This window comes from Ambystoma mexicanum, chromosome 12 (assembly GCF_040938575.1).
Source record: "Ambystoma mexicanum isolate Mex_15411 chromosome 12, UKY_AmexF1_1, whole genome shotgun sequence".
Lineage (NCBI taxonomy): Eukaryota > Metazoa > Chordata > Amphibia > Caudata > Ambystomatidae > Ambystoma > Ambystoma mexicanum.
Genome location: NC_090936.1, coordinates 386,615,740 through 386,641,676, shown reverse-complemented (window position 1 = coordinate 386,641,676; position 25,937 = coordinate 386,615,740). Strand labels below are relative to the sequence as shown.

The 25,937-nt window shown below is 43.7% G+C and overlaps 1 protein-coding gene across 1 annotated transcript in view; it reads right to left on the bottom strand.

Annotated features, from left to right (window-relative positions):
* The window catches only part of MRPS35 (mitochondrial ribosomal protein S35), a 300,787-nt gene that overhangs the window by 221,326 nt on the left and 53,524 nt on the right, over positions 1-25,937 (bottom strand). The window contains exon 3 of the mRNA XM_069628518.1: positions 9,432-9,599. Coding sequence (XP_069484619.1) covers positions 9,432-9,599 — 168 coding nt within the window. The remainder of the gene's footprint in view (positions 1-9,431; positions 9,600-25,937) is intronic.

Sequence of the window (25,937 nt, the reverse complement as noted above, 5' to 3'; positions counted from 1 at the left end):
AAAAAACTTTAATTCTAAAGTCAAAGTATTGCATTGTGCAAGCAATGGCAAAGACAACAATTGTGCCGTTGGGGATGTATGAGATGGTCATTTGCCAGGCCCAGTCATAATGGTAACACCTGGCCATAAGTTGACAAAGCTGGAAATGGAGCAAGCACCTGGGAAAATGAGGTTTGTGCCTGGCAACTGACTATCCAATATCTGTACACAAGCCAAACTGCTGGCTTTGTTAATGCTTGTTTTAGCAGGGCTTCAGTGCAAACAAAAACAGCTGTGAAGACACACACGTTACTTCTAAAACAAGGAGCTGAAAGTACACTTTGAAGCTAGGTGAAGCCCGACTGCGGTGTAAAGGGCGGTGCTTTTGGAATACATTGTGATGTTTTGCTGCTGGCTCCGGTAGGACTGGTGTAAAGGCTACAGTGACTGTCAAACGGCCAGAGTTAGTGGAAAACTTGAATCCTGAACATGAATGAACTATATTTGAGCCTTGTACCTTTAAAAGAACCTTGGTCGTCCAAGCCATGCCCCCCGGAAAGCAGGAAGTTGAAAAGCAGCACCCATAGCCCTCGCCGCGTGAAGCCCGACTGCGGTGTAAAGGGAGGTGCTTTTGGAATACATTGTGCTGTTTTGCTGCTGTTTGGCTCTAGTGGCGTGGAAGACCAGGAGTACTCGGACGTCATCTGCACACATCGTAGCTTGGGTGAGCCGACCGGTGTCAACTACAGTAAGCTCCCCAGACTAGTAAAAATAAACGCACATACTCATTTGCTGTTCTGGCAGGCGTGTAGGGTGGATACCCTGAGACTTCAAAGCCGAGCATACAACATTGCGCATAAGAGGGGGCGTGGACTGCGAGGTTGACCAGTAACCATCAACTGTCTAACGAAATACAGAAGAGGGAGCAGCAGAAAAAAAAAAACGGGAGACGGTCAGAGATTATTCTCTTTTGATCCCATTTCACCGGCTTCCCGTTGTGAAGTAGTTTGTAAACGAGTTATTGGGGCCGAGTAGAAAATCTACATATCAGGCCTATTAATACTAGTAATACTAAGCCTGTCCTGTGGATAACGCCACAATATTTCCATCTTTACTTCAAAACTAACTTTGAAGCCGTTAGGTCGTCAACCTTTCCTTTCTTCTCCTTTTCCTTCGTTTGGGACTTGATACACTTGAATAAACTGTTCCACAGTCGATGCCTGTTGAGTGTGCTGCTGTGAAGGGGCCATCCAGGCATCTAAGTCCTGTATACACGCAAAATGTCAAATCACTACAATCTAAGGAGTGGCCCACTCGCTGATGATATCAGAGCTCCTCAATCGGACGGCTCCTATATGGAGAAATCTACACATGTGGAGGATGACAACATTGGTCCATTGAATCCCATTATTTCATCAGGAGGACTCAACCAATTGGAAGTCCAAATCCACCAGGAATTACATGTTAATATGGCTCCAACTGAAGCGAGTCGTATGGAGGAAATGAGAAATCCTCCACCCACAATGCCACATGAATTTACCTTGTCATCTAGAAACATTAAAGGCACTATTGATCGTTTCTTCCAAAGACGTAGGCATAACAGTATGAGTGCAGTTAACTCAAGTACATTCAGGCCCCAATAACAAGACCTAAATATGATTGTCGAAAAGTAGGCAAACTGGACTGTTGGGATCAGTTAAGGACTTTTCCAGGACCCCCAACCACTTGTCTAATTAATTCAAAATCCACTATACCAAGGTGGCAGGTTAAATTCAACAGGAGTCAAGAAGGGAGTCGGCAGCCTTTGAAGAATTAAAACAGAGTCAACCAGCCTACAGGTGAAGTACGGCCTTGGGGAGTTTGAGTCAAGATTCAAGGGGCGGGGATCCAACACTACCAGCCTTGAACTTTGAAAACCTTCACTAGTGAGTTGAGTACAAACTATTAAAAAGGGATGTTCAGACCCACACAGGGATTCTTATGGAAATGACAAAAGACATCGAGCAATTTAAATTCACGGTAGTGGGTCAAAGCAACGTCAAGCTGCTCAGTATTGCCTTCATTGTTGAAGATGGAAGACTGATTCTCTAAACAAAATGCTGAGTTGACAGAGAAAAAAGATCTACTGACTTCATTGCTGAAGGAAGACAAGGAGATCAAGGAGTCCTTGTCTAATTTAAGTTCTATACAAATGACAGAGCCACTTAAACCCCTGGAAATGGAAGCCAACATTGATGAAGTTTTGCCATGCCCCAGTACATCAATAGACGACACTCCTCTATCTGAGTCGGATATGGAAGAATTTTGTCGTTTGGCACAGGTGGCAGACCAAACAATGGAATTGTTGCCGTAAGCCCGAGACAAAATAATCGAGATATCGGCACAGGAAGAGAACGACAATACAACACCATGGAGGAAGAGTGCACAGCAATCATAGAAAAGACAGAAGAGAAAGGCGGAAAAATCAAAAGCTTAACCAAAAAACAGCCAAGTCCAGGTGTAGACAAGAAAAGAAGACTAAAAATATGAAGGGGTCAAAAACAAAAAAAATCTAATGTCAACAATTTTGTCAAGGGGGTCAAAGGCCATGAAAAAAGGCTTGAAGGTGCCATTGAGGAGCAAACAGAAGTGCCACAAACTGAACACCCGGGACAGAAAGTTTGGGACGAAGTAGAAACCAAAAAAATAAATAGAAAAGGAAAAGATCCAACAAAGTCAGGCGGGGATCATCCGTACAAAGCAACAACTGGCACACAGACGGAAAAAGAGACGTGCCAAGAAAAAGTGCACAAGCTCTTGAACCAACAGGATGGAGCTAGATCAAAGAGAACAGGGAAGTTGCTGAAATTGGTACCGATTTCCCTGCCACGGCCAAAAATTGCATTAAAAGTGCCATTACAGAGAGAACATCGGCTTAAGGATTGCTCCAATATTCAATATGGCTCGCCAAAAGACAGTAGGAAACGTAGGTATCCCAGAAACTCAGGCAGAACCCATTAAGGGTTCTGCCTGAGTCGCTAGTCTACAAACTAAAATCGCCCAAAAGAAAGCTTCACTAGCACCTCTGTCCACTCCTAACAACATGCCATTGCCACATTGCAAACAAGAAACACGTTTCAGCTTCTCCAAAGTCTCTGTTATCGAGGTGGAGAAGATCATACTTGATTCCAACCATCCAACTGTAAAGGTGACCAATGCCCAGCACAATTTATCAAGGATGCTGCTAGAGAACTTGCACCCTTCATTACTAAACTTATTAATGCTTCATTCACATCAGGTACTGTGCCTAATATTCTGAAAGAATCTTAGGTATTACCCCTCCTTAAAAAGCAAACCCTTGACCCAATCATACCCACAAATTACAGACCTATAACAACTGTGCCATTTCTTTTAAAAATCTTAGCTAAAGTGGCATATATTCAAATCCAGAATTTCCTGGAATCTAACCTTTTACTAGGATCTCGCCAATCAGGTTTCCGTCCTCAACATGGCACGGAAACAGGTCTAATTGATCTTAAGGTCCAAATAGATGAATTCAGAGATAAGGGCCAATTAGCCCTACTCCTCCTTCTAGACCTCTCGGCTGCATTTGACTTAGTAGACCATAAAGTCTTATGCAGCCACCTGGACTCCGCTGCCCATTTTTCCAAGGAAGCCATAGTATGGATTGAGTCATTCCTGCGCAATAGGACTATGAGAGTCTTCTCACCCTCGACATCAGCTGATCCTATCCCCATTACCTGTGGTGTACCCCAGGGATCCTGCGTTTCGCCGACTCTCAATAATGTATTCACCAAGCCCCTCTTTGACGAAATGGACCATTTGGGTATTGACTACATGAATTATGCAGGCGATGCCCAAATCCTCCTACCTCTTACTGGAGACTACGCCAAGGACCTGGCCTTGGTGAATAGAATTTATGGCATCGTTCAGGCATGGATGCCACCCATGGACTCTGCCTGAACGATGATAAAACAGAGCTTATCATCCTAGGCACCACAGCCCATTTGTCCAAATTAAGTCCAAACTACGCATATTTCACCATTGACGGTAATGACATCAAAGTAGCCAAGGAGATGAAGACCCTAGCCTATCTGGATGCCACCCTAAACTTTACAAAACAAGTTAATTCCCTGGCATCTTCTTCTGCATATACGTGCAAACTAATCAGAGCAGGCAAACAATTTCTATCCACGAACAGCTGTCTAATTCTCTCCAGAGCTCTCATACTGTCCAAATTGGATTATTGTAATGCCCTGTACATTGGTACGAGCAAACACATCATCCAAAAAATACAGGTACTCCAGAACAACGCTCTGAGAGCAGCACTAAATATATAAAGAAAGGAACATATCTCCCCCACCAGAGAAAATACAAACGGTTATCTACTTTTGACAAAATGTGCCTTAAAACTGCGCCCCTCACCCATAAATGTCTAAATAATAAAGCACTGCCTTACTTAACGGATAGGATTATCAAAAAAACATCCTACAGACTGACCAGATCAGCCAATTCCAATTCAGCGTACCACGCTTTAAACTCTCCACCATTGGGGGGGGATCTAGCTTCCCAGTTAAGGCAGCACAACTGTGGAACTCCTTTCCTCCTCTTCTAAGAGAATACCAAACCTCCACCAAATTCAGACAGAACATGACTGAAAGATAACGACAAGTAAATCGCCATGCCATAGTGGCCATCACTATGCATATTCCATCTTAAGTATTTTTTGCTATTCCATTTACCTGATTTTCAGGCTCTTTCTTACTGTATACTTTTCTTTGTATATTGACTCCTACTACTTTGTAATTAGTCTTGCATGTAAATTGCGCTGTATTATATGATCCTACGATGTATGTCTTGCACCTATGTAACTAAGCTGAACGTATTCTTATGTCTTGCGCCCTGATAACCTATGGTCTGGTGCGCACTATAAACAAACAAAGGGTAAAGGAGAAGATTTCTCATCTAAACCTGAGATTAAGAAGCCCGAACAACCAAAAGGAGTAGAGGAAGATAGGACTGTGATATTTCAAGTGATAACAGAATCCCCTTAAGAACAAACTTTTGCATCAGGCAGCCGCCAAGAAGCTTTGGATTCCTATGCAGTTCCAAGATTATGGTTTATAAGCAAGACAAACAGGCAGTCTAAAAAACCATTGAACAGGGGGGAGATTCTCACAATGGTAAAAAAAGGTACCAGAACTCTACCTATTTTCAACTAGGGACATCGAATATGTCCGATTCCCAGAGTCGGGTGTGACAAGCCTAGTGCAAGTTGGTTTTGCTTCTAAAATGGGTGCCAAAGCGTTCTTAAATGTTGCAGACAAGCTGAGTCTTTTGGGTTTAGAAGTCCACGAAACCAGACCATTGTGTGGTGCAGGAGTTGAAGGTTCTGAACAAAAGAGGGGAGCACAGCATAAAGATTTGCATGCACAAAGCAAATGGCAAACGAGCAAAGACAGTCAGCCTAAGGAGGGAACTCAATAATTACCCTGGCCGATGTTACCAGAAATAATAATGCAAGTTTGCCAGAAGCTGGGAGTAGCCCAAGCCTCTCTTTAGTAGGGAAAACATAAGAATTACCAGCTGGAATACACGGGGTTCCAGTTCCTTTAGGAACAACGAGATGAGACTATTGCTGTTCAGGAGGAGTGACTTGATTTTACTGCAGGAAACTTGGCTAGTTAACACACCGGAAATTGAGGGCTTCAATTTGACAATACAGCGAGCAACAAGCAAGGAAAAGGGAGGACCGATGGCGGGTCTACTAATAGCTTGTAGACAGGATTTGTTTAAAGAGATAACAACTATTCCTTGTATACAAGAAGGAATACTTGTAGTAAAGGCAGTCACTCCCTCAAGCGGCTCACTAAAAAAAGATCATAATAGTAAATTTATACTCGAACCCGGCTAGAGAAAAACTGCTGGATTATCTGGACTCCGTGTCAGTTTTTCTCGGCAAAGTCAAATTGTCTCATCCTGAGGCATTCATTGTTGTAGCAGATCATCTAAATTCCCAATGCATTTGAATTAATCATAAAGGTGTGCAGGGAATCAGGAAGGATATTACAACAAACGGTAGAAGGTGGTTAAGTTTCTTTGATGATTGGGATCTAAAGCTTTTAAATGGCACAATAGAAGGGGGATGTCCCTCCCACCACTACATGGGGGAGGGGAACTTTGGAATCAACTCTGGACTATGTTCTTCTATCCGCTAATTTGTTTGAGAGATGTATAAACTTCTCAGTTAAGGACGGGGGCACAAGCGACCATAAGCAACTTGAAACTCAAATAAGCTGGCACACTAGCAAAAAAAAATAAATAGGAGGTATGGGACGGCCCAGGGGTGGTTAACACCCAGAAAAATAGCCTAGTTAAATATCAGAGACGGAGCTCGCCTTAATGATGGTCTGGACAAACTCCATAATAGGACGCCTTCTGAAGTCCTAGGTAAAAATTGTAATCCGCTCACCTTCCATTAATTCATATGGTCTATAGATTGCCCAGAGAACATGCAGAGGGGTCGTCAGCGTGTGTACAAACACTTTTGATGAAACCATATGGGCCAAAAAGCAGGAAACACGCAGACAACTAAGGATAGCAAGGAAGGAGGAATGAAATAAATCCAGTCTTGCTGTAGCGACAAAAACAATTAAAAGTAATTATAGAAGTTGGTCCAGACACCATAAAGGGAAGCTACTGCAGAACAATGGCGAATCAATGCTGCGGGCTTTGAGTAACAACTCTGCGTGCAATTTCTGGTCACTCATTAACAACTTAAAAATAGATCAGAAGGTCGCTCAAACGAACATGTGTCGGAGTTGGGCTGGCTGAATAATTTTGGAGCGAAATACCCAAAACCACAAGGGGAGCTGACTTTCAAAGGGGTTGGAGGAGAATGGGGGTTAAGAATTGACAAAGGAGATATTCTAGACTTAATCAATAAATCTTCTTCATCTAGATCAGCGGGACCGAACAACCTTACCTATCACGTACTTAAGGGGAATGTGGCCCTTTGGACACAAATCCTCTTCACGCTTTTCAGGGGAGTTATAGATAAAAGATCGATTCCACCTTCTTGGAATTTTGCCATTATAGTGCCGATTTTCAAGAAGGGTGACCGTTCAAAATCCGACTAGTTATAGGGCAATCACGTTACTAGACGAGGAGAGTCAATTGTTCACTAGTCTCATTCTAAGAGAACTCAAAACCAGGGCAAAAGAGGGTAACATACTCCCAAAACAACAGACCGGTTTTAGAAGAGGCCATTCAACATCACTGAACGGCATAATACTTACCTCACTAACAAATAATAAAGACAAAAACAACGCAGGTAGACTCTATGGAGCGTTTATTGACCTGTCGAGCATATTCGATTTGGTAAATCGTGATAGGCTTTGGTCTAAGCTGGAGCAGAAAGGGGCCCCGAAAACACTGATAAATGTTCTTGCAAGTCTTCACAAAGGTAACACAGCCAGAGTTAGAATTAATCTGGAAGGCCATCTGTCAGATTATATAAATGTAAACAGAGGGGTCAGACAAGGCTGCATGGTGGCTCCATTTCTTTTTAAATTCTACCTGGGAGATTTTGGTCCGGCAATTGACTCTTCAGCATTGGCAAATATGAAGGTGGGTTCACAGGCTATTAAGTGGCTTATGTATGCAGACGATATGGTCTTGTTAGACAAGATACCAGTGGGTCTGCAAAGACTTTTGAGGGCACTTGACCTATATAAGAAAGAAAATGAACTAGTCGTTAACCCAGAGAAATCAAGGGTTGTAATAATTGGAGAAAAGGGTGCTCGGGTAGTCAGGTTCCCTTGGAACATAGGTGGTCGGTTAATTCCCGTAGCCAAGGAAGTAGTATACCTTGGATACATTCTGCATGCGGTTCCTAGAATTGGGATACAGTATGTAGAAATATTGACTAAATGTTCACAGTTAATAGCTCAGATGAAGAAGATCTTAGGCCTATATTGAAAATTTTCCATCTTGCCAATAATAAAGTTTTACGTGGCAAAAATTGTTCCAGTGTTACTCTATGGAATTGAGGCTAAACTGCTTCTTTAGTCCACAGATTAGAAAAAATAGAAGCTACCATCTGGAAACAAGTATTAGGTCTGCCCAAAAGTCTGCAAATGGTCACACTAAGGTATGAGCTAGGCTTAAGATCGCTCAAGAGCCTAGTAGATTGGAAACTGCCCTCCTCGTTTAGATCCATCATGGCGCCAATGTCAAATCCGTTTCATGAAGATCCTTTGGATCACTTGATTTCAGACTCTTTCTTAACTTTAAGAGAACTAAAGAAAATAGCAGAAGAGATACTGGTCTATTGTGAACAAGACAATTATACATTGATCACTAATCCTTTGAAGGTTAAGAAAGCACTAACAACAAGAGACTGGATCACAACTACAGACACTGAGGGCTTCTTCAATTCCCGTATCTTTCTTCAAGTATGGCAAAAAACAGGGCTATGTTCCAAGGTACACAACTAAGTTCCCCGATAAGAAAGGAAGGCAGAATTTCCTGAGAGTATGTCTGAACTTGACCAAGACAGGCTTGGTTCTGGCCAAATGGGGTCTAACAGAGGAGGCTTGGATTTTGTGCCCCGAATGTACAGACCCGAGAGATCAGGCGATTGAGAACATACTGAGATTCTGCCGGGGAACTTGGGACATCAGGGTTAAATAATTGGGTAGCTCAGCTAGGTCTACTCATTTTTCATCAAGTGCATTCTGGGAAAGACTGATGTCTGGGTATGAGACTAAACTGACACTGAATGTTAAGCGTGCTACAGCATACAGGAATCACTGCGAAGGAATTTTGGTAATCTCCCCGCTGGTAAAAAGAAGGTCTTATTTGTTTTTCCCCCCTCTTTCTTTTTTGTTTCATTTAATCTTGTTTTTGGAAAATTCTTTTTTGTTTTTAAAGAAGATAATTTGTAAATTGTATTGAAATGATTTAACTGTATGATGCAATATTTTATGAAAGAAGGTTTGTGTAAAAACCTAAATTGGTTATATCACAATAAATAAAAACAAATTTAAAAAGAAAGTACACTTTGTTAAGGACTTTTGATTACCCCAGGAGCACATTTACAGTTGTCAATAACTCTCAGAAAAGGTCTTACAAATAATAAAACTAGCAACCCCTATGTAGGATGGTGTGCTTTGGGTAGGGATGGGCAGGCAGCGAGTGGGATTAGCATCATCATGGCAGTAAATTGGTGGGTAAAAAGCCAAACCTCATCCACAAGCTGTGTCCCTTTTTCTCATTCCATCTTTACTCCAATACAACAGTTCCAGATAAAAGGTGGGACTAAAGCTAAACTAAAAAAAACATAGGGCCTGATCATGATCTTATAAAATAAAAGCTGTACTGAAAATGTTGTGTGACCTTCCCTTTGCCACACTGCAAACACAGAGAAGAGGTATGGTAATCTGCTGTACCTTGAGAAGCTCCAAATTGCCGTACTTGTCTGGAGGTACACCTCTCTTCACTGGGTAGCCCATTCGTAAGGGAAGAGGAACAGCAGACGGTTTGAACACTGCTGCTGCTGGGTAAACACTACTCCAGTCCTGGTCCACCTCCATCTTTTCGGTCCTCGGGGGGACAGGCTGAAAGAACATGAGAAATGCATCATTTCTGTGGAACATGCATCTCAGGAAACACAAGACAGTGTACACAAAAATAAAATTCTTACCCACAGGAAACGTTTATCAATTTTAAATATGGAAATCCACAACATAATATGCAGTTCCCTAACAGCACTTACACATACACAAATGATGCACCCATATAACAGATGTTACTTACCCAGTCATATTATTTCTGTAGCTTGTATCCATTTAAGTCATAAGCTATGCATATTCCGTGATCTTGTGGTTTGTCCAGAGTATTAGAAGTTGATTCATTCCAAAGTAAAAAAGGGCACCAACGGGGCCACTCCTGACACACTGTCCATACCCTGTGTGCAGGTACCCATGAAGCCCCACACCATCAGATGTTTTATTTTCTAACTGGATGACTATGTCATGAGTATGTTGCATGCTGTGCAGCTTCATGTGGAGATGCTGGGTTAGTGCACATGACTCTAAACATGTACAACACACAGAAAGATGGTTAATGGGCAAGTAATGTCGATCTATTAGTCAGTCAGACTTGTTGCAATTCTATCCTACTTTGAGTTTTGAAAAATCAGTTTAGTGACCAATTACTCTGGCTTGTTTTAACTGTTTAAGGCCATGTGCACGCATGGCTAGTTGGAAAGGCTTCCTGGCAGTATGAGCTGCCCCTTGTGTGAGCATATGCTGCAGGATGTTTTGAATTTTGTAATTGTATGCCCTGCCTATGATAGAAATCAGACGAGCATCGATTATTCTGGTGCTCATGCATTTCAATCGCCCTGGTCTGTCGTTTCTGTTACAACCGGACTGCCCATATGTTGCTTGGGCCATGTTAACCTTTCGAAACAGGGCCATGTTTGTTAGGAATGCTGCTATTAAATAGCCAAGTATTTTAAACAGTTGAAAACATTTTAATGCATATGCATGATTACTCTGTGATATGCAATTGCTAGGTTGTCTTTACTGTGTGGATTTAATTGTTTGTTTGATTTTATCCAAATAAAGATATTTTCATTCAAATATACATTTAAAAAGCAAAGAAAAAAACGAAATGAACATAAAATACTCATCTTTCCCTAACTAGCAACTGTACAGATTACCACATATCAATGTACCAAAGCTTGAGTATTTATAATTTCATTTTGCTGCTCGTCCAGCTTCACGATCTCAGTAAAATGTTTTACCAACCATCCTTCCTCGCCCTGCCCACATGCTGCCTGCCCTCAAAACTCCCCAATTAACACCCTTTATATAATTTTAGAGCTCTTTCCAATGTCGATTCAGATCTTGAATTGCGTAATGGTGGACTTTCAGAATCGAAAAAGCTTGGTAACAGCTGTGAATCATGGGAGTTATTACTTTTTGGCTACAGGGGCACCCAGCTCTACGGCAAAGTTAAATAAAACAAATGGACAGATTTGCACCAAACCAACAAAGATTTCCTTTGAGCGATTCATGCCGACTACTTTCTTATTTGGTGGAAATCCGTCCAGTGGTTTGGGCTGTGCACGCAAGCTAAAATTTGACTTTATGCCTAAAGGAGAACCAATGCAAAAATTGAAATTAACCTTTTTTTGGTCCTTTATATATTTTTAACTGAAACATGGATTTGCACGCAACTTTCCAGTCCTGGCTGTGCTAATGCGTCAAATGCCGTGATGAGCCTTCCTACGGCTCAAAAGTGAATCATAAAATCTTGGCTTTCCCTATGGATGATAGGTTTCACCTTAACTATAGAGCAGCGATAGTCGCCGTATAATACATAAACATTTCAAGCTGTAAGTCTAAAACATCACTTGCCCCCTCAAATCTGCACATATACGCAGCAAACTATTCTTATGCACCAGGAGTCAATTATCAGCAGCCATTGGCTAGTGCACGTTTTGAGGATGGGGAGATGTATCTCTGAAGAGTGAAGCTCTCCTGCACAGTCACACTTTTTACTAGTGAGAGTTTGGCCTAACCAGAAGGGGGCAGCCTTTACACTACTAGAGCAGGTTTCTCAGACCACTGCACCAGTGGAAATTAGGCAAAGCCCCCCAAAAAAGAGATACTCTTATTTCTTACTTCTAGATTAGAATGCATTTAGTCCTAATGAAGTGCTAAGATACGAAACATGCTGACGATCTGAAAATTAATTATAATGGATTGACAAAAAATGATTATTCCCTGTGATGAATCCTGTGGAGTCATCACTGGCCCCCAGCCTAAGATCTCCTGCCATGTGGCCAGGGGGGTGACAGCGGTTACCTGATCCTAACCCTGGGGGTGGTCACAGGCGGGAGGATCAAAGGGGAGGAGATGGCTGTCACGGGAAAGTGGTGAGATGCGGTATTCATCCTTTACTGAGGGTGAGATACCTGATGGCAGGTGTCATTGTTCAATTCCCTTCCATGAAACTACCCAGAGCAGATGCTGTGACAAGTCATATAATCAGACTTACATGTACACTTTGGGAGTTCAGGACTTAAATGAAACACCCTCTCATTTTCATGATAGGAGGTGCTGATCCCAAGGATAGAATACAAACCTTTTTTCCATTTCATAAATCTGGCAACTCTCAGTTTTTAAAACAATATGAATGGAATAAATACAAAAGGGTCAACATTACTAAGGACTCCAAGGTCCAGAATGCCCGTAGTACCGAGCCGAGGAAGAGGGGCTCATAAGTAGTAAAGATCCAAAGAACTAATCTGAATGAGCGATCTAGTTGCTGCAATGGAAAAGACCTGAGCGGGTGATTTAAATGGAGCAATGAAGTGCAGCTGAGAGATGGTGGAAATGGTGTAGCTGAAGTCGACTGGAGTGCTGAGGTTGCCATGAGAGTAGAAGCAAGCCCAGCAGATACTGATGCGAAACAAGCAGCCGGAGGACCGTGCAGAGTGTTTGCAGCGGGAAGCGGCATCAGAAGAGGCAAGTGGAGACGTGCTCTCATTCAGGCGGACACTGCTGTGGAGTTTGAGGCGAAGCTGTGAAGCTCCAGGGCTACCGGAGCTTCAGAAGGAACAGTCCACTGAAGTTAAGCAGACATCAGGAGCACAGGGAGACAACCGGAGGTCCGCCGCCTCCAATAATCAAGAAGCAGAGACGCCAAGTCAATCCGGTGAGTCAGCCCAAACACAGAGGTGACCCCGGGCGCTCCAAAAAAGACTTCTTTAATGGTAAAAGATCAATTTGAATACCAAACCAAGAAAGTAACACTAAGGTGAGCCGGGTAGAATTCCTCTTGTGTGGGATATAAACTAGAGGAAACCTTTAACCCACATTGCCAACAGCCAAAATGCAGTACAGAATCAGTACAGAACAAACAAGGGCGTAATTCCTCTTTTGTGGAACGCCAATTAGAGGAAACCTACAACCCTTTTAGGAAGAATTCTCAGAAATGTGCCAATTCCTCTCTACCTTAGAGACCCCCAGCACTTTTGCTGGACTCTAGGACTTTAATTTTTAACTTGGAGAGAGTGAGGCATTTTTCCCACTCTCTCATGTATTTTTCTGCGATTTAGACTCTATTTCTAGTGACTTTGGAGTCTGACAAACTCCATAGGCATCAGCTTTGCATTGTGACACACAGCACCTTCAGTGCAGTGGCACAGGGAAGTCTCTTAGATTCCCCAAAGGTTTAAATACTTTCTCTTGGATAAACTACTGTTTCCAAGAGCAGTGAAATGAAATTAACTTTACTTACATTTTGTAACTTTCTTGACCCAGCACACACTATCTTACAATAGGGTGCTGGAGGGGTTACTTAGTATCCCCTGTGTCTAGTTTCTCATGTAACATTTTTATGTTACCCGTTCTAAAATTAATGGCTGGTGGCAGTGGTTTACTTTTTACTACCAATATGCGTTTTACCGCGGGCTGTAATTGCAGCCTTGGTAAAGCACCATGGGTGCCCATTTTGTCAAAATGGCCTGTTCTTTTTTCGCCATTTCTTGCTGGAAAGGTCCTTCTTGAGATTTACTCTGCACGCCAAACCAGGTTTGGTCCCTTTGTTTGTTTTTTCTTTGGCGGGATTCACGAGTGAAGGCCGCATCTGGCTCCAGTATGTCTGGCAGGGGCAGGAAGGGTGGGGAGGGAGGTGCCCAAAACTCCCTTTGCTTAATCTCCTTGGTTACAGGAATGCACCCAAAGGTGACTGGCCGGCTGGCTGTCTGGCAAGGACACCCACCCTGCTGCGTGAGTGACAGCTGGGCTGGAATGAATGGGAGAAACCTGCATAAAAGGCAAGGCTTTTTGGCTTGGAAGGCAGAGTCGACCACTGGACGAAGGAATCCGAAGATGAACTTGGAAGAGACGCCTGCTGCAACTCCTGGACCGTTGGTTTGCCCGGTGAAGCCATGCTGCTGTGCTGAAGCTCCAAATTTGCCTCGACTAGAGAAGCCCTGCAAGGACGACTTCTCCTCTTGAGTTGGTGGGACCAATCAACTCCAAAGTGAACTCGTTTGGACATCCTCTCGGAGCTGAAACCGCAAGTACCGCTGAATAGAAGTTGTCGTTTTCTGCCGCTGACCATCCCATTGCAGTGTAGGAGGCCCCAGAAGGCCTCCCTCTTGTCCCCATGACTGAGGCCCAGGAACAACAGGATCTACAGAGCTGCACAGTAACAGAAGCCAGCTGGAACCATTTCTTCTGACCAAAGGTACTGTAAAGTTTGAGAGGACTTGCCTCTTGTTGTAGCCTTACTTGATCTCAGTTGAGACTTGTCTTGGTTGCATCTTCTACCTCTCACAAGCCTCCCAGCTTGTGACCCTACATCGATTCTTCTTTTTCTACAAAGACTTCTAAAACATTGCACAATACTTTTATTCACCTACAAGAAGTGCTTCACCTCACCTAGACTTTTGTCCAATTGATTTTGGCTGGCCTGGCTCCCTGAATAACCCTTCTTTCCTCTGACATGGTGTTTTACCTTTCCTTCCAGGAAGGAGTTAATCTGCTTTACATTGGGGGTTCAAAAGTACTTACCTGCGTCAGAATAATTGTGTGATCTTGTGTTATTCTATCCCCCTTTTCTTTGACATACTAAGAGTGTGTATCTTGGAGTCTATTTGTGTGTTACTGATATATTGTCCCTTCTGAAGAAGGCTTATTCAAACTAACTTAACTAAATTAATAATTGTTTAATCTGGAAACCTTGAGTAGAAGTGTTTATTGGGATACTTGTCACTGTGAATCTCTGTGTAACTCCCCTACTGCTCACATTGACCCCTCTTGAAATAAGCCTGGCTGCTGAGCCGCACTACAACCTGTGTAGTACAGACCAAAGGTTGGGTTCCTATTGTCAGGAGGACAAGGTTTGTTTGTTTATTTTATTTATAAAGCGCTCCAGACCCAGGGGTATTTGGGCGCTCAGGAATATGGTTACAGGGCATGGTATATACAATGGAGCAAAAGTGCCACATTTATACAGTTACTGCTCCAAATCTTGCCTAACAAACCCACATTACCGACAGCCAAGAGGCTGCACAGATGAAGCATGTAAGAAACCGGGGAGTAAGTCCTCTTTTGTGGGACAACAATTAGGGGGAAACCTACAACGTGCATTACCCACAGCCAAGAGGCTGTACAGAAGCCACAAAAAAACAACACGGGTTCAATTCCTCTTTGGTAGGATATCAATGGGGGAAGTTTGTAACCCAAACTGCGAAGAGTAAAGAGACTATAAAAAAGGGCAACCATTGTTAAGATGTCCTCTCATGGGATGCTGGTGTGGAGAGTCTTGGGAACAAATATTGCCACCGTGAACAACTGTAGATTTAGGAATTGTATCCTGGCAGGCGAGTAAACTAGGAAAGTGAACCATAGTAGTAGCCCTGGCAGGCAAGCGGTCCAGGAAAAGATAAATTGAGTTGAAAAACTATATTGGTGGCATGAAGAAAATATATATATTGTTTTAAATGTTATTATTTGGCAAAATATGCCTTTAACAAACTTTAAGAAAGGGAACCATAAAAGAGAAAACAAAAACAACGACATCAAAAGTTCACATAATACACTTACAATCCTTACTAAAACCAACACATAAGAGAAAAAGTAAATTAAGAAAAATTGCATTTGATTCTAAAGCAATTCATTTGAAACCCCATACAATTAATTCATAATAATCTTAAAACACTATCAAAAATATTCCATTCTCATCCGCCTTATAAACACCTGAAAAGCATTTGGATGTTTTATGCATACTGGTAGTTCTTCGCGCCAAGCATTCATTCCAAAACCTTCCATACCATCAGGAAAGCTCATATCAGTAAACTTGCTGAAATGCACACTATGCTTTCCAGACGATGCTTTATAAGATGCCATAAGACGAAAGATTTTCTTCTGCAGCAGTATCTCCACAATATCTGTCTAAGGACATTTGGGGAGTACAAGAGCCACGATTCACCAAAAGCGGTTTTGTTGGAAATAAATTCCATCTGATTTTTAAAAATGCTCTCCTAATGCGGTTGCTGGGATAAATAGCCATATAGGGAGCCAACTGTCCCTGTTTTCTATTAGCTCTTTTAGGGCTCTAAATGGCTTAAAGATGTGTATGCATGCACACATTGTCTCCGTAACCATTAGCCAGTCTCCAATTGTAGGAGTAGGCGTTTTATCCTGGAAAGCGAGTAAACCAGGAAAAGGACCCATAATAATAAGTCCTGGCAGGCGAGTGGACCAGGAAAGAAGAAGACGAGTTGAAACACTATATAGGTGCCAAAAAGGTGTGGCAGAAAGAAAATATTACTTCACTAATCATTTCTTTAAAAACTGTTGCTTTGCAAGAAGAAGTTGTTTTGGAATCCTTTACAAACTTATTTTCCAAGAAGAGGTTGTCTTGCCATCCTGACAAAAGTATTCAGTTAGAAGAAGTGTGGTATGTTAATAATTGCTAGATGTCTTGAAGAGAACACTTTCCTTAAATCATAAACTGCTGTTTTGTGAGAAAGGCATTGGTTTTGATTTTTAAAAAAAATTTAAAAAAAGCTATTGTAGGAAATATCAATTGCTTTAAAGTGGAAGAAGAGTGTAATGGGAAATACATTTCCCTCATCAAGAAGGAAATTGTGAAGAACAAGTGCTTTGCTTTTGGAAACAAGGGTTTTATGTAGAGACATTTACTTTAGCCAAAGCATCATCGTATTGGGAGAAAAACTTTTGTGTTGGACTAAAAGGAACTTTGTTGAATCAGAACTGTTCTATGAGTATTCCTGTTTTAAACCAGGGGAAGGGAACACAACCCTGGTCACAAGGAGGGCTCTTTGAAACATACGTTTGAACTTTTGCACAGAGGTGTTGAGCTAAAGATTGACTTGCATTATTTTGTTGTTTGTTTTAGTGTGAGGGTCAGAGACTTTTGGACACTGGGTCATCCCTCTTTGATTTAGTTTGCTAGGCAGGACATCCTTGTTAGGATAGGGCAAGATAAGAGTTTATCTCACCCTTTATTATTTAATAAAATTGCAAATTCTGAGAAAACTGTATTTGTGTCTGCCTCACATTTCTGACCCCTCAAATCCCCTTCATTATCCTAATGACTCAATGTTCAGGTTACATGGATAAACTGGGTCTCTTGACAATAGTAAGATAATTGCAATCTGCAGGGAGATACAAAAGCAGGAATGTAAACCATGTATGCCCACTAGTCCCATGTTGTGATGGGAAGCGGGTGGGGGGCACCAGGGGCAGATCTCCCCTATCTTCGAAAACCAGCGATTCAACTTTGTGGAAGATGGCTTTGCTAGTGCAGGATGCAGCAGCAGCATTTCTCGGACATCCCTCTGCATTGCAATCTAGGTTCCAGTGACAGATTGTTGAACAGCTCCAGATCCCCTTGTTGTACGTCACCTCCGGCCCACCAACAGGAGGGCTTGCACCATTCAACAGGGATTGGCTGTGGGCTTCTGGACATCCAGCTCCCGCAAGAAGTGCCTAGCAACCTTGACTTCAGATTGGCTGTAATGTGCATTGGAGCCAAGTAGCTCCTGTGCCAAGATCCAGCGGGTTCACTCATACAGAGTATTTCCTGGGTGTCTTGCAAGATGCATGTATGGAATCTCCGACCTATGCATTGTGGAAGACGGCTAACATTGAGAGAATAACAGCAGTAGAACTTAAGACAAATGGTTAAGCCATGTTGGCTATCATTGTGGTCAAATGGTTACCATGCAGAAACAATATATGGGGGCACTGGTGCACCCAAACATGTTTATAAGACGCACTACTGCCACCAGCCTGCCAGTGTTGACTGGAACTGTAAAAATAAAGACGGTAGACAACGCTTCCCTGCAGTATTCAGCAAGTGGAGATCATAATGCTACACAAAAAGGTGTTCAGAGTGCTGAAGTGCCCCTAGCCTTAAGAAATGTCAAGTGCCTCCAAATAAAGCGAGTTATGCCATGGAGCAGGGTTGAAGAAGGCCTTGCTCCCAAAACTGTGTGGGATCCCACAAAAACATCTGCCGTTATGCTGGGGGACCCATTAAAATGAACAGAAAAGCTGCAAAAAGAAAATATTTACTCGCAAGAAGACAATAAGGTAGACCAGGATAACAGTGTTCAAAAAAGGAAGGACAGGAGAAAGATGTGAGAATTATTTACAAGAAGGGATAGTGGCATCCAACAGAATAAGGAAGGTCATGAAGAGAAGCATATAGGGAGGTGAGGGCAGGGCAAAGGACACAGTCTTGCAGAACAGAACGGGGGGTGGCTGTTAAGCCAGAAAACAGAAGAGAAACACTGTGAAAGACTAGAACGAAACCATGAAAGTTTGGAGGCTAGAACTATAGAAAGAAGACCGTCGGGGAGAAGTGGCTGGTTGACAGTATTAGAAGTCACACCAAGATGGGAACTTGGTTATTGTGCAAAGCATTAGAAAGAAAACTGAAAATGAAGAAAAGTGGTTTCTGTTGAATGAGAGGGTTGGAATTCTGAAAGAAAGGGACAGAAGAGGGAGCAAGTGCTGAAATGGGAATTGAGGCGGGAGCAGGAGAGACCAGTGGACACAGATGTTCAAGGGAAACACCAGAAAATGCAGGATAGGCAGTAGCAAGCAGTACATTGTGGGGAGTATGGGGGGGGTTGGTGGAGAAACAGTGGTCTAGGAGTGTGAATCCAGCGCAGGTGGGGATAGGGAGGGGACAAGGAACTGTCTCGACCTGGTGTATGCAGCCTCCCACAGCATATGAAAGAGACAATCCTACCCCACAGATGGCCTGAGGGATTTGGGAGGGCTTTGACTGTTGATTATGATACCACTGTCTATCACCCAATCCCTTGAACCCTCACTCTTGGCTTGAGATATTTTTGCTTTATTTCAGAACTACAAGGACCATCATGCTGTGACATCAGGGGAGCCCAGGGGACCGTGGAAGAAAGCCAAAGGCTTCCAGACAAACTAAAACCCTCCCACGCAGGGTGAACGAGAGAAGCAGGGCTTGTTACAGTATAGGAAGAGAGGAATATTGGACCCATATCCAACAAAGAAAATAACAGTATTTTCGAGCTGCCATGCACCAAGGGGAGCTGGGCAAAGGGAGGCCTATGTAGCATTACGACAACCGAACCCCATCGGAAAAGATACAATGAGATTGCGAGAAAGAGAGGATAAAGGCAAGATCAGGAATAGTTGTATATGGCCTTGTCCTTTAGGCCCTCACATAGTAGAGAGGATAGGCTTGGGAATAGGGGGTCACAAATCTCTTGGACTCACTCCAAGCATTGGGGAAAGGAAAACCTGGGCTAGGGTGGAAGCAGAGTGCCTCTCTGCTTCCACCCTAGACTAGGTCCAGTTAGAAACATCTATTAGTCACGTCTACAGACAGTCTCAAGAGCATCATGAAGGCAATTTTAAAGTGCTCTTAATAAAAACCATTAAAGCATCTATCGGGCTCTTGGGGTTATTAAAGCCATGTGGGGCACAGAAGATCTGATGGAATCCAGACTTAAGCCAGACCAGGATGATGATTTTGGATGCCAGCCCCAGGAAATTCATGCAATTTACTTGTTAAAACCAATGAAAGCCAAAATGCTACTTTTCTTTCAGAAACCTCTGTGTTCAACCGCAACAAAACACAGTAGTCACTCAGCATAACATTCATCCCGTCATGATGACTAACAGGAAACCGATTTAATCGCATAGGTTTGCATTAGAATGTTCTTGTAACAATTAGCAGAAAGACAGTGTGACATATTATATATATGTTAATTATATTTTGTGCGAGAAAATAAAATCATTCTATGCTGGAACACAGTGTACCTAATTTGTGTGTAGTCAAAAAGAGAAGGTTTTGTTTTGTATGGTCTGCTCATTATTAATTTTGCTGAACGCGATTAGTCACAGTAGTCCTACAGGTCACTACAAGATCTCATTTAAGAAAATGCTTTAACAAGTCTAGCAAAATATAACTTAAGCATACTAAGCAAAACTAAAAGGATGAATGTGCTACTAGCACACAAAAAAGTGTGTAAAGTTTAAAGAATGTCTGGCTCATAGTGAGAAGATTAAAGATGGTGAGGAAAGGTAAATGAAGTATAGAAACACAAGAAGTAAGCATAGGGCCTGAAATGTTTATATGGAGGTACGTGTGCCAAGGAAGAAAGGGGTATAAAAGAGGCATGCAAGGACTTTCAAATAGAAAAAAATAGTTGAAACCTTTGATAAGCGAGAGACTAACCTTGCTTTTTTTTATTGCAGCAAGCTGACAAACCCTTATCACAAATAAAGACTGGATCCAGAAGCACAGTTCTGCAAAACCAGAATCACAAACTATAATTAATCAGAAACCTGTGTTGCATAAAATACAGTATCCTCAAAGTAAGCACTGTTTTATCAACCCAGTGATATCTAGGAAATGAAACGGGACAGTATACTAGCCCTGACCAGGAGGAATGCAGAAACATCCCCAATCAAATTTGGTGGCTGTACGTCTGGCTTTGTCCAACAATGGAAATAATGTAGTGAACATCATAATTAGACATCAACATGGGGAGTGGCAGAGAGTGGTCTGCCGTGGTCTGGAGTGGAACAGTACTAACACGTGTTACCTTGCTTTTTACTGCTGAGGTGGACTGAGGAGGACGCTGCCCTTTAAGAACTGCTATTCTGTGCGGAGCACAGTGTGGCAGTGTCAGAGGGTGGTCTGCCGTGGTCCGCCGAGGCTGAGAAGTGTACTCTGCGTGGGCTCCCTCCTGCTACCATTTGTCTAGTTGACTGAGCGTTTGCCCAACGGTGGCCTGCAGAGAGTGCGGTCCATATCCATATTCTTACATCTAGCAGCACCCAATAAAGTGCCATCTAACGTGCTCCCTACAAGGCTTTACGGCAGTCTCTCGCTAGTGAAACTGTCTTCTTTGATGTTTCCGCAGCCCTCCCCCGTTAGTTCGGGCTTGAAGCATGGATGCAGACATTGACATGATCATGTAAAATATAGGTTGCGGAGCCAGTGGGGGGGCCCTTCTTTAATAACTTCCCTTTTCTCAATGGAAGCACTGAAAGAAAATATCCCGGGAGTCGGGTTGAAACCACCCATGGAGGGCGGGGGTACACCAATTAACATCTCAGTGTCTAATATCGCCCAGGGGAGCAGACCAAGCATGAATTTGGCTACCATCACTGAATTTTTCTGCTACCCCCTCCCATAATGCAGAGATTGCTTCCTGCATCCCCCACCCCCTGTATGCCCCTGCAAACCTTTCTCCCATCCAACAAGACAGTGCGTTTTCATGCATCAATGACGAAAGCGTTTGTACCCCTCTGTCAAATACCTAAATCTGCCCGCCAACATTCCAGAAACACCAAAAGTCTATGGAAGTCTTATTGGTGATAAGCAGCAAGAGAATGTGCATAAGACTTTAAACGACTATGGAAAGACAGGTAATGTGTCTTGGAAACTTGGAGTCATGGGCAAGCCCTCAAGTTTCTACATTGGCTCGTGAGAGCCCAAATGACTCATTCTTAGCCCTCCTTTCAGTGAGCAGAGAGATCCTTGGGGAGAACGCATATTTTAAACTTTCCTCTGACCTTGATTAAGTTGAGGACAAAGTAACGAGGAGGAAAAAAGGTAATCAATTAGGCCAGCTTACCTAGACTTCCAATGTCATGTAATTTGCAGAAGGAAGTGAAAGTGGGGAGCCCAAACCTTCTACTCGAGCCAAATAAGGCCTACGAGTTGGGCTCTGAATTATGTGATGGTAACATTCCACCCCAGGGAGTAGCTGGGGCTGGTGCTCCGACTGGAGACGGATATGATTGTTATGCCAAAGTGTCCCCTTTTGCCGCCTCTCCCGCCTACTCCCCTTCAGTACTCTAGTGGAGGCTCCTTGTGAGTTGGAATCTAGGCAAAGTCAGAGAAGTGGCCGGGAGAGGACACACCAAATCCTCAGGTGGGACAATCCCTCAACCATGTACAAACTTAAACATCGCCTTAACTACTTTCATTGCTTTGCGCTCCCAATCTTGCCTCTTAAATAAACTGAATGCAAAAAGTGCATTTGTGGAGTGCTTTCTTAAAGGATTTAGTTGCAAAATAGTTCAAGAGGTGGCTAGAAAGGACGTCCATCCCAGAACGATGCCAGCCCCTCTAAACATTTCTCAGAAACAGGGTGGGAAGATGGCATTGCTGGGGAGGTGAGGCTTATCAATTTTCTATTCTGCGTGAGCTTGACTTTTTTCAGGATTGCCAACTACCTAGGGCTTGGTCATCGCCCGTCCATGATAGTATAGTGCAGGATGCAGAAGATCTGATGGCTGAGGGGAGTGTGGCTGTGGTGGAAGACGAGACAATATCCCTTCTAGAGCGTGAATTTACCAATTTTCAAACAAAAGAAATCAGGCAAGGCCAAAAAAGGTAAGTTGGGTGAAGACACCAACCAACAGAAAAAGACAAAAAAATAAAAAAAAAGGTGAACGGAAGAGCACCTCAAAGGGGTCTAGAAAATTCCTATGTAACCTCACCACCCCAGCTGCCTCTCAATTCACCCAAACCTCTAAAGAGCCAAAATATCTAAAACTTGTGTCCATGATTGCGGCCCACAATTGGAGTCTTGTTGGGTGAATGAAGTAGGAGAAGAGGCCTTAGAGGACCAAGGCCCATTGATTTTGAAAGGGCATGCCAAGCAGAAATTGAATCTACGCTATCCACCTACTGCAAAGCATCTTGTGCCCCCATCCAGACAGGGTCTCAACTCAGAAAGACTGACTGAAAGACCTGCGAGTCTGTATGGAAACGTGGCCCCTACAGATGTAGTGAAGACTGTTTCAGTCACAAACTCCCCATGTAATCAACAGGACCTAACACAGAAGTCTTTTCTAAATCCAATGGGAACAGCATTCAAGACTCTAGAGGAGAGAAGAAAGTTACTGACCAAACTTCCTATACGCTCAGAACAAGGTGGGAATACCACTGACCGTACCACACAAAGCTCCACCAACTGTGTAATTATAGAGAAACTGCTGTTGGACCACGAACAAGTAATCTTAAACGGGTCCTACATCTCATGGCTCCTAAAGATGGTCCCACACTTATCCCACATCATCTCCAACAACATATGTCAAATGGAATTTTGGAATGACCATTGGTTAGACAAAGTTATCTTGCATTTCTATTCACATTTAGTATTGGAGCAGGTCCTTGCAGCGTCTGACCACTTCAGGGGCTGAGGTTTGACATCACAGCTTCAATTTTAAAACAGACACTTACAAACTGCCTAGCTCCTGTCAAACAACAACAGGGGCTGGGGTATTGTCCCGAACCGACTCCTACCTTACAGATGAAAAGTTTTACAGACCAGGCTTTAAAAAACACAAATAGTTGATTGTTTTGAGGGCCGGAGTCGAATGAGTGAAAACACTAACTGGAGCTGGTTGGCTGCTACCTTTGACCCTCACTATCGTGAATAGTGCCCTGTGACCACCTTGAAAAAAATATTCAATTATCTCGTGGAATTGCAGGGGCAACAAACATCTGTTTGGGCAAACAAGTGTTGATTTGCAGAACACTGATTTTTGCCTCCAGAAGACCTGGCTGTTGTAAGCCCCTACAGTTGATGGTTTCACATGTTTGTTTAATCCAGCCTACAAAGGGGATAAGGGATGCCCAGCGTCTGGGTTGTTATTTAAGATCTGTAATGATAAGATATAGCAGTTATAACACGCCTATACACAAGTGTTTCAAGGCGCGATGAGGCAAGGGAGGGGGAACAGAGGGAAGACAGACAATGATCTTACTAAGCCAGGTGTCATTCAGACCGCACAAGTGCAGGGGAAGAGGGAAAGGGAAAAGTGCGCAAGCGGAGGGGACAGTGCAGTACATGGGATAAATAGAATAAATAAAGCAATAAGTAAAAGTATGGCCAGCTGGTGGCAAGTGCAAGGGTAAATGCAGACATCAGGTGTCAAGTGCTGGTAGGGGGCTGTAGGAATACAGAAAACAGTCCCCAAGTGTGGGGGTTGCCAGGGAGGCAGTGCAGGTGTGCAACTGGTTGGGGAGGGGACCTGGGACCAAGCTCAGAGGGTGGCCAGGTAACCAGTGCAGTTTCAGCCAGGAGTTCAGCGGGGGATAGGAGGAGAGAAAGCAGAAGTAAAGAGGAAGGTTTTGCGGTGCTTTCGGAAACGGAGATGGTTCTCCTCATTTCAGGGAGGCAGGGAGGCTGTTCCACAGGGAGGCCCCAGCCGAAGAACGATCTACCACCAACTAATTGCTTGGAGAAGTGACTGACCCTGAGGGAGTTGGAGGCGGATGAGCGAAGAGCTCAAGAAGGAAGATATTTTGGAAGAGAGAGTTGAAGGTATTGAGGCCTCATGTCCCAGAAGGCCTTGTGGACAATGCAGAGGGTTTTGAACTTAATCCTCGCAGCCACTGGGAGCCAGTGCAGAGATTTCAGTCCTGGAGAGATGCGATCCCTGGGCTTGAGGCCAAAGACAAGTCTTGCAGTCCCATTCTGGATGAGTTGCAGAGGGCGGAGAGTAGAAGCAGGCAGATTTAGAAAGAGGCTGTTGAAATAGTCCAGCCTAGAGAGAACCAGAGCTCTGGATACAGTGAGCTTCTGGGGGAAGCAGAGGAAAGGAAGAATACCTCTGACGAGGTGCAGCCGGTAGTGTGACTTCTTAGAGATGTCAGAGATTTGAGGAGAGAAGGAGAGTGTGGAGTCGAAGATGACCCCAGAGGTTTTTAGCCTCACAGGTGGGAGCAGGAAGAGGGCCAAGAGAGGCCAGCCATGGAGTGACAGGAAAGGAGGGAGCCGGTGTGCCGATGAGGAGAATCTCAGTCTTGCTGGCATTAAGGCAGAGATCATTGGCAGTACACCACTCCCGGATAGCAGACAGACATTCAGAGATGAGAGAAGGAGAAGAGGTGGCTGAAGGTAGCCTGAAAATGAGCTGAGTGTCATCCGCATAGCATTGAAAGTTGGGGCAGGGAGCGGCAATGCGCTGGGCAAGAAGTGCCAGGTATTGGTTGAACAGCCAGGGAGAAAGGTTAGACCCCTGGGGAACACCATAGGGTAGAGATAGAGAGAGTAGAGAGGAAGGACCCAAGTTGGACCTGGGAGGGTCGATCACAGAGGAAAGAAGTCAGCCACGCCAGGGCCTGACCGGTGATACCCAGGTTATCAGGGAGGCGGTTTAGTAGGCTGGTATGGTTGACCATGTCAAAGGCAGAAGAGAGATCAAGTAAGATTAAGACACAGGTGGTGTTGGAATCAATGTGGGAGAGCAGGTCTTCACGGATGTTCAGGAGAGCAGTTTCCCTGCTTCTCGAAGCTCTGAAGCCAGACTGATGGTCATGAAGACAACCAACAGATTCAGTGTGAAGATTAAGCTGGGAGATGGCCAGCTTTTCCAGGAGTTTGCCCAGGAAAGGAGTGATGGAGATTGGGCAATAGTAAGCCGGGCAGGACAGGTCAACAGAGGGTTTCTTAAGAAGAGGGTGCACAAGGGAGTGCTTCAGGGGGGATGGGAAGACTCCCATGGCGAAGGAGTGGTTGCAGAAGTCGGTCAGAGCAGGAGCCAGGGAGTCAATGTGGTCCTTGATGGTTTTGGAGGAACAGGGATGAACCTATTTTGACGAGACTTTCATAGATTGGACTTGCCTAGAAACCTTGTCTGGGGAGAACAGGGGAAAGGCAGCGAAGGAGGGATGAGGAGAGGTGACCAAAGAAGAGCCAGAGGAAGAGCAGGGAGTAGAGGGGGAGAGAAAGAGAGAGAAAGAGACTGAAAGAGAGAGAGAAAGAGAGAGAGAAAGAGAGAGAGAAAGAAAGAGAGAAAGAAAGAGAGAAAGAGAGAGAGAAAGAGAGAACAGGATGTTCTGGGTTTTAGAGATAAAATGAGAAGCTAGAGCTGTGCAGAGGG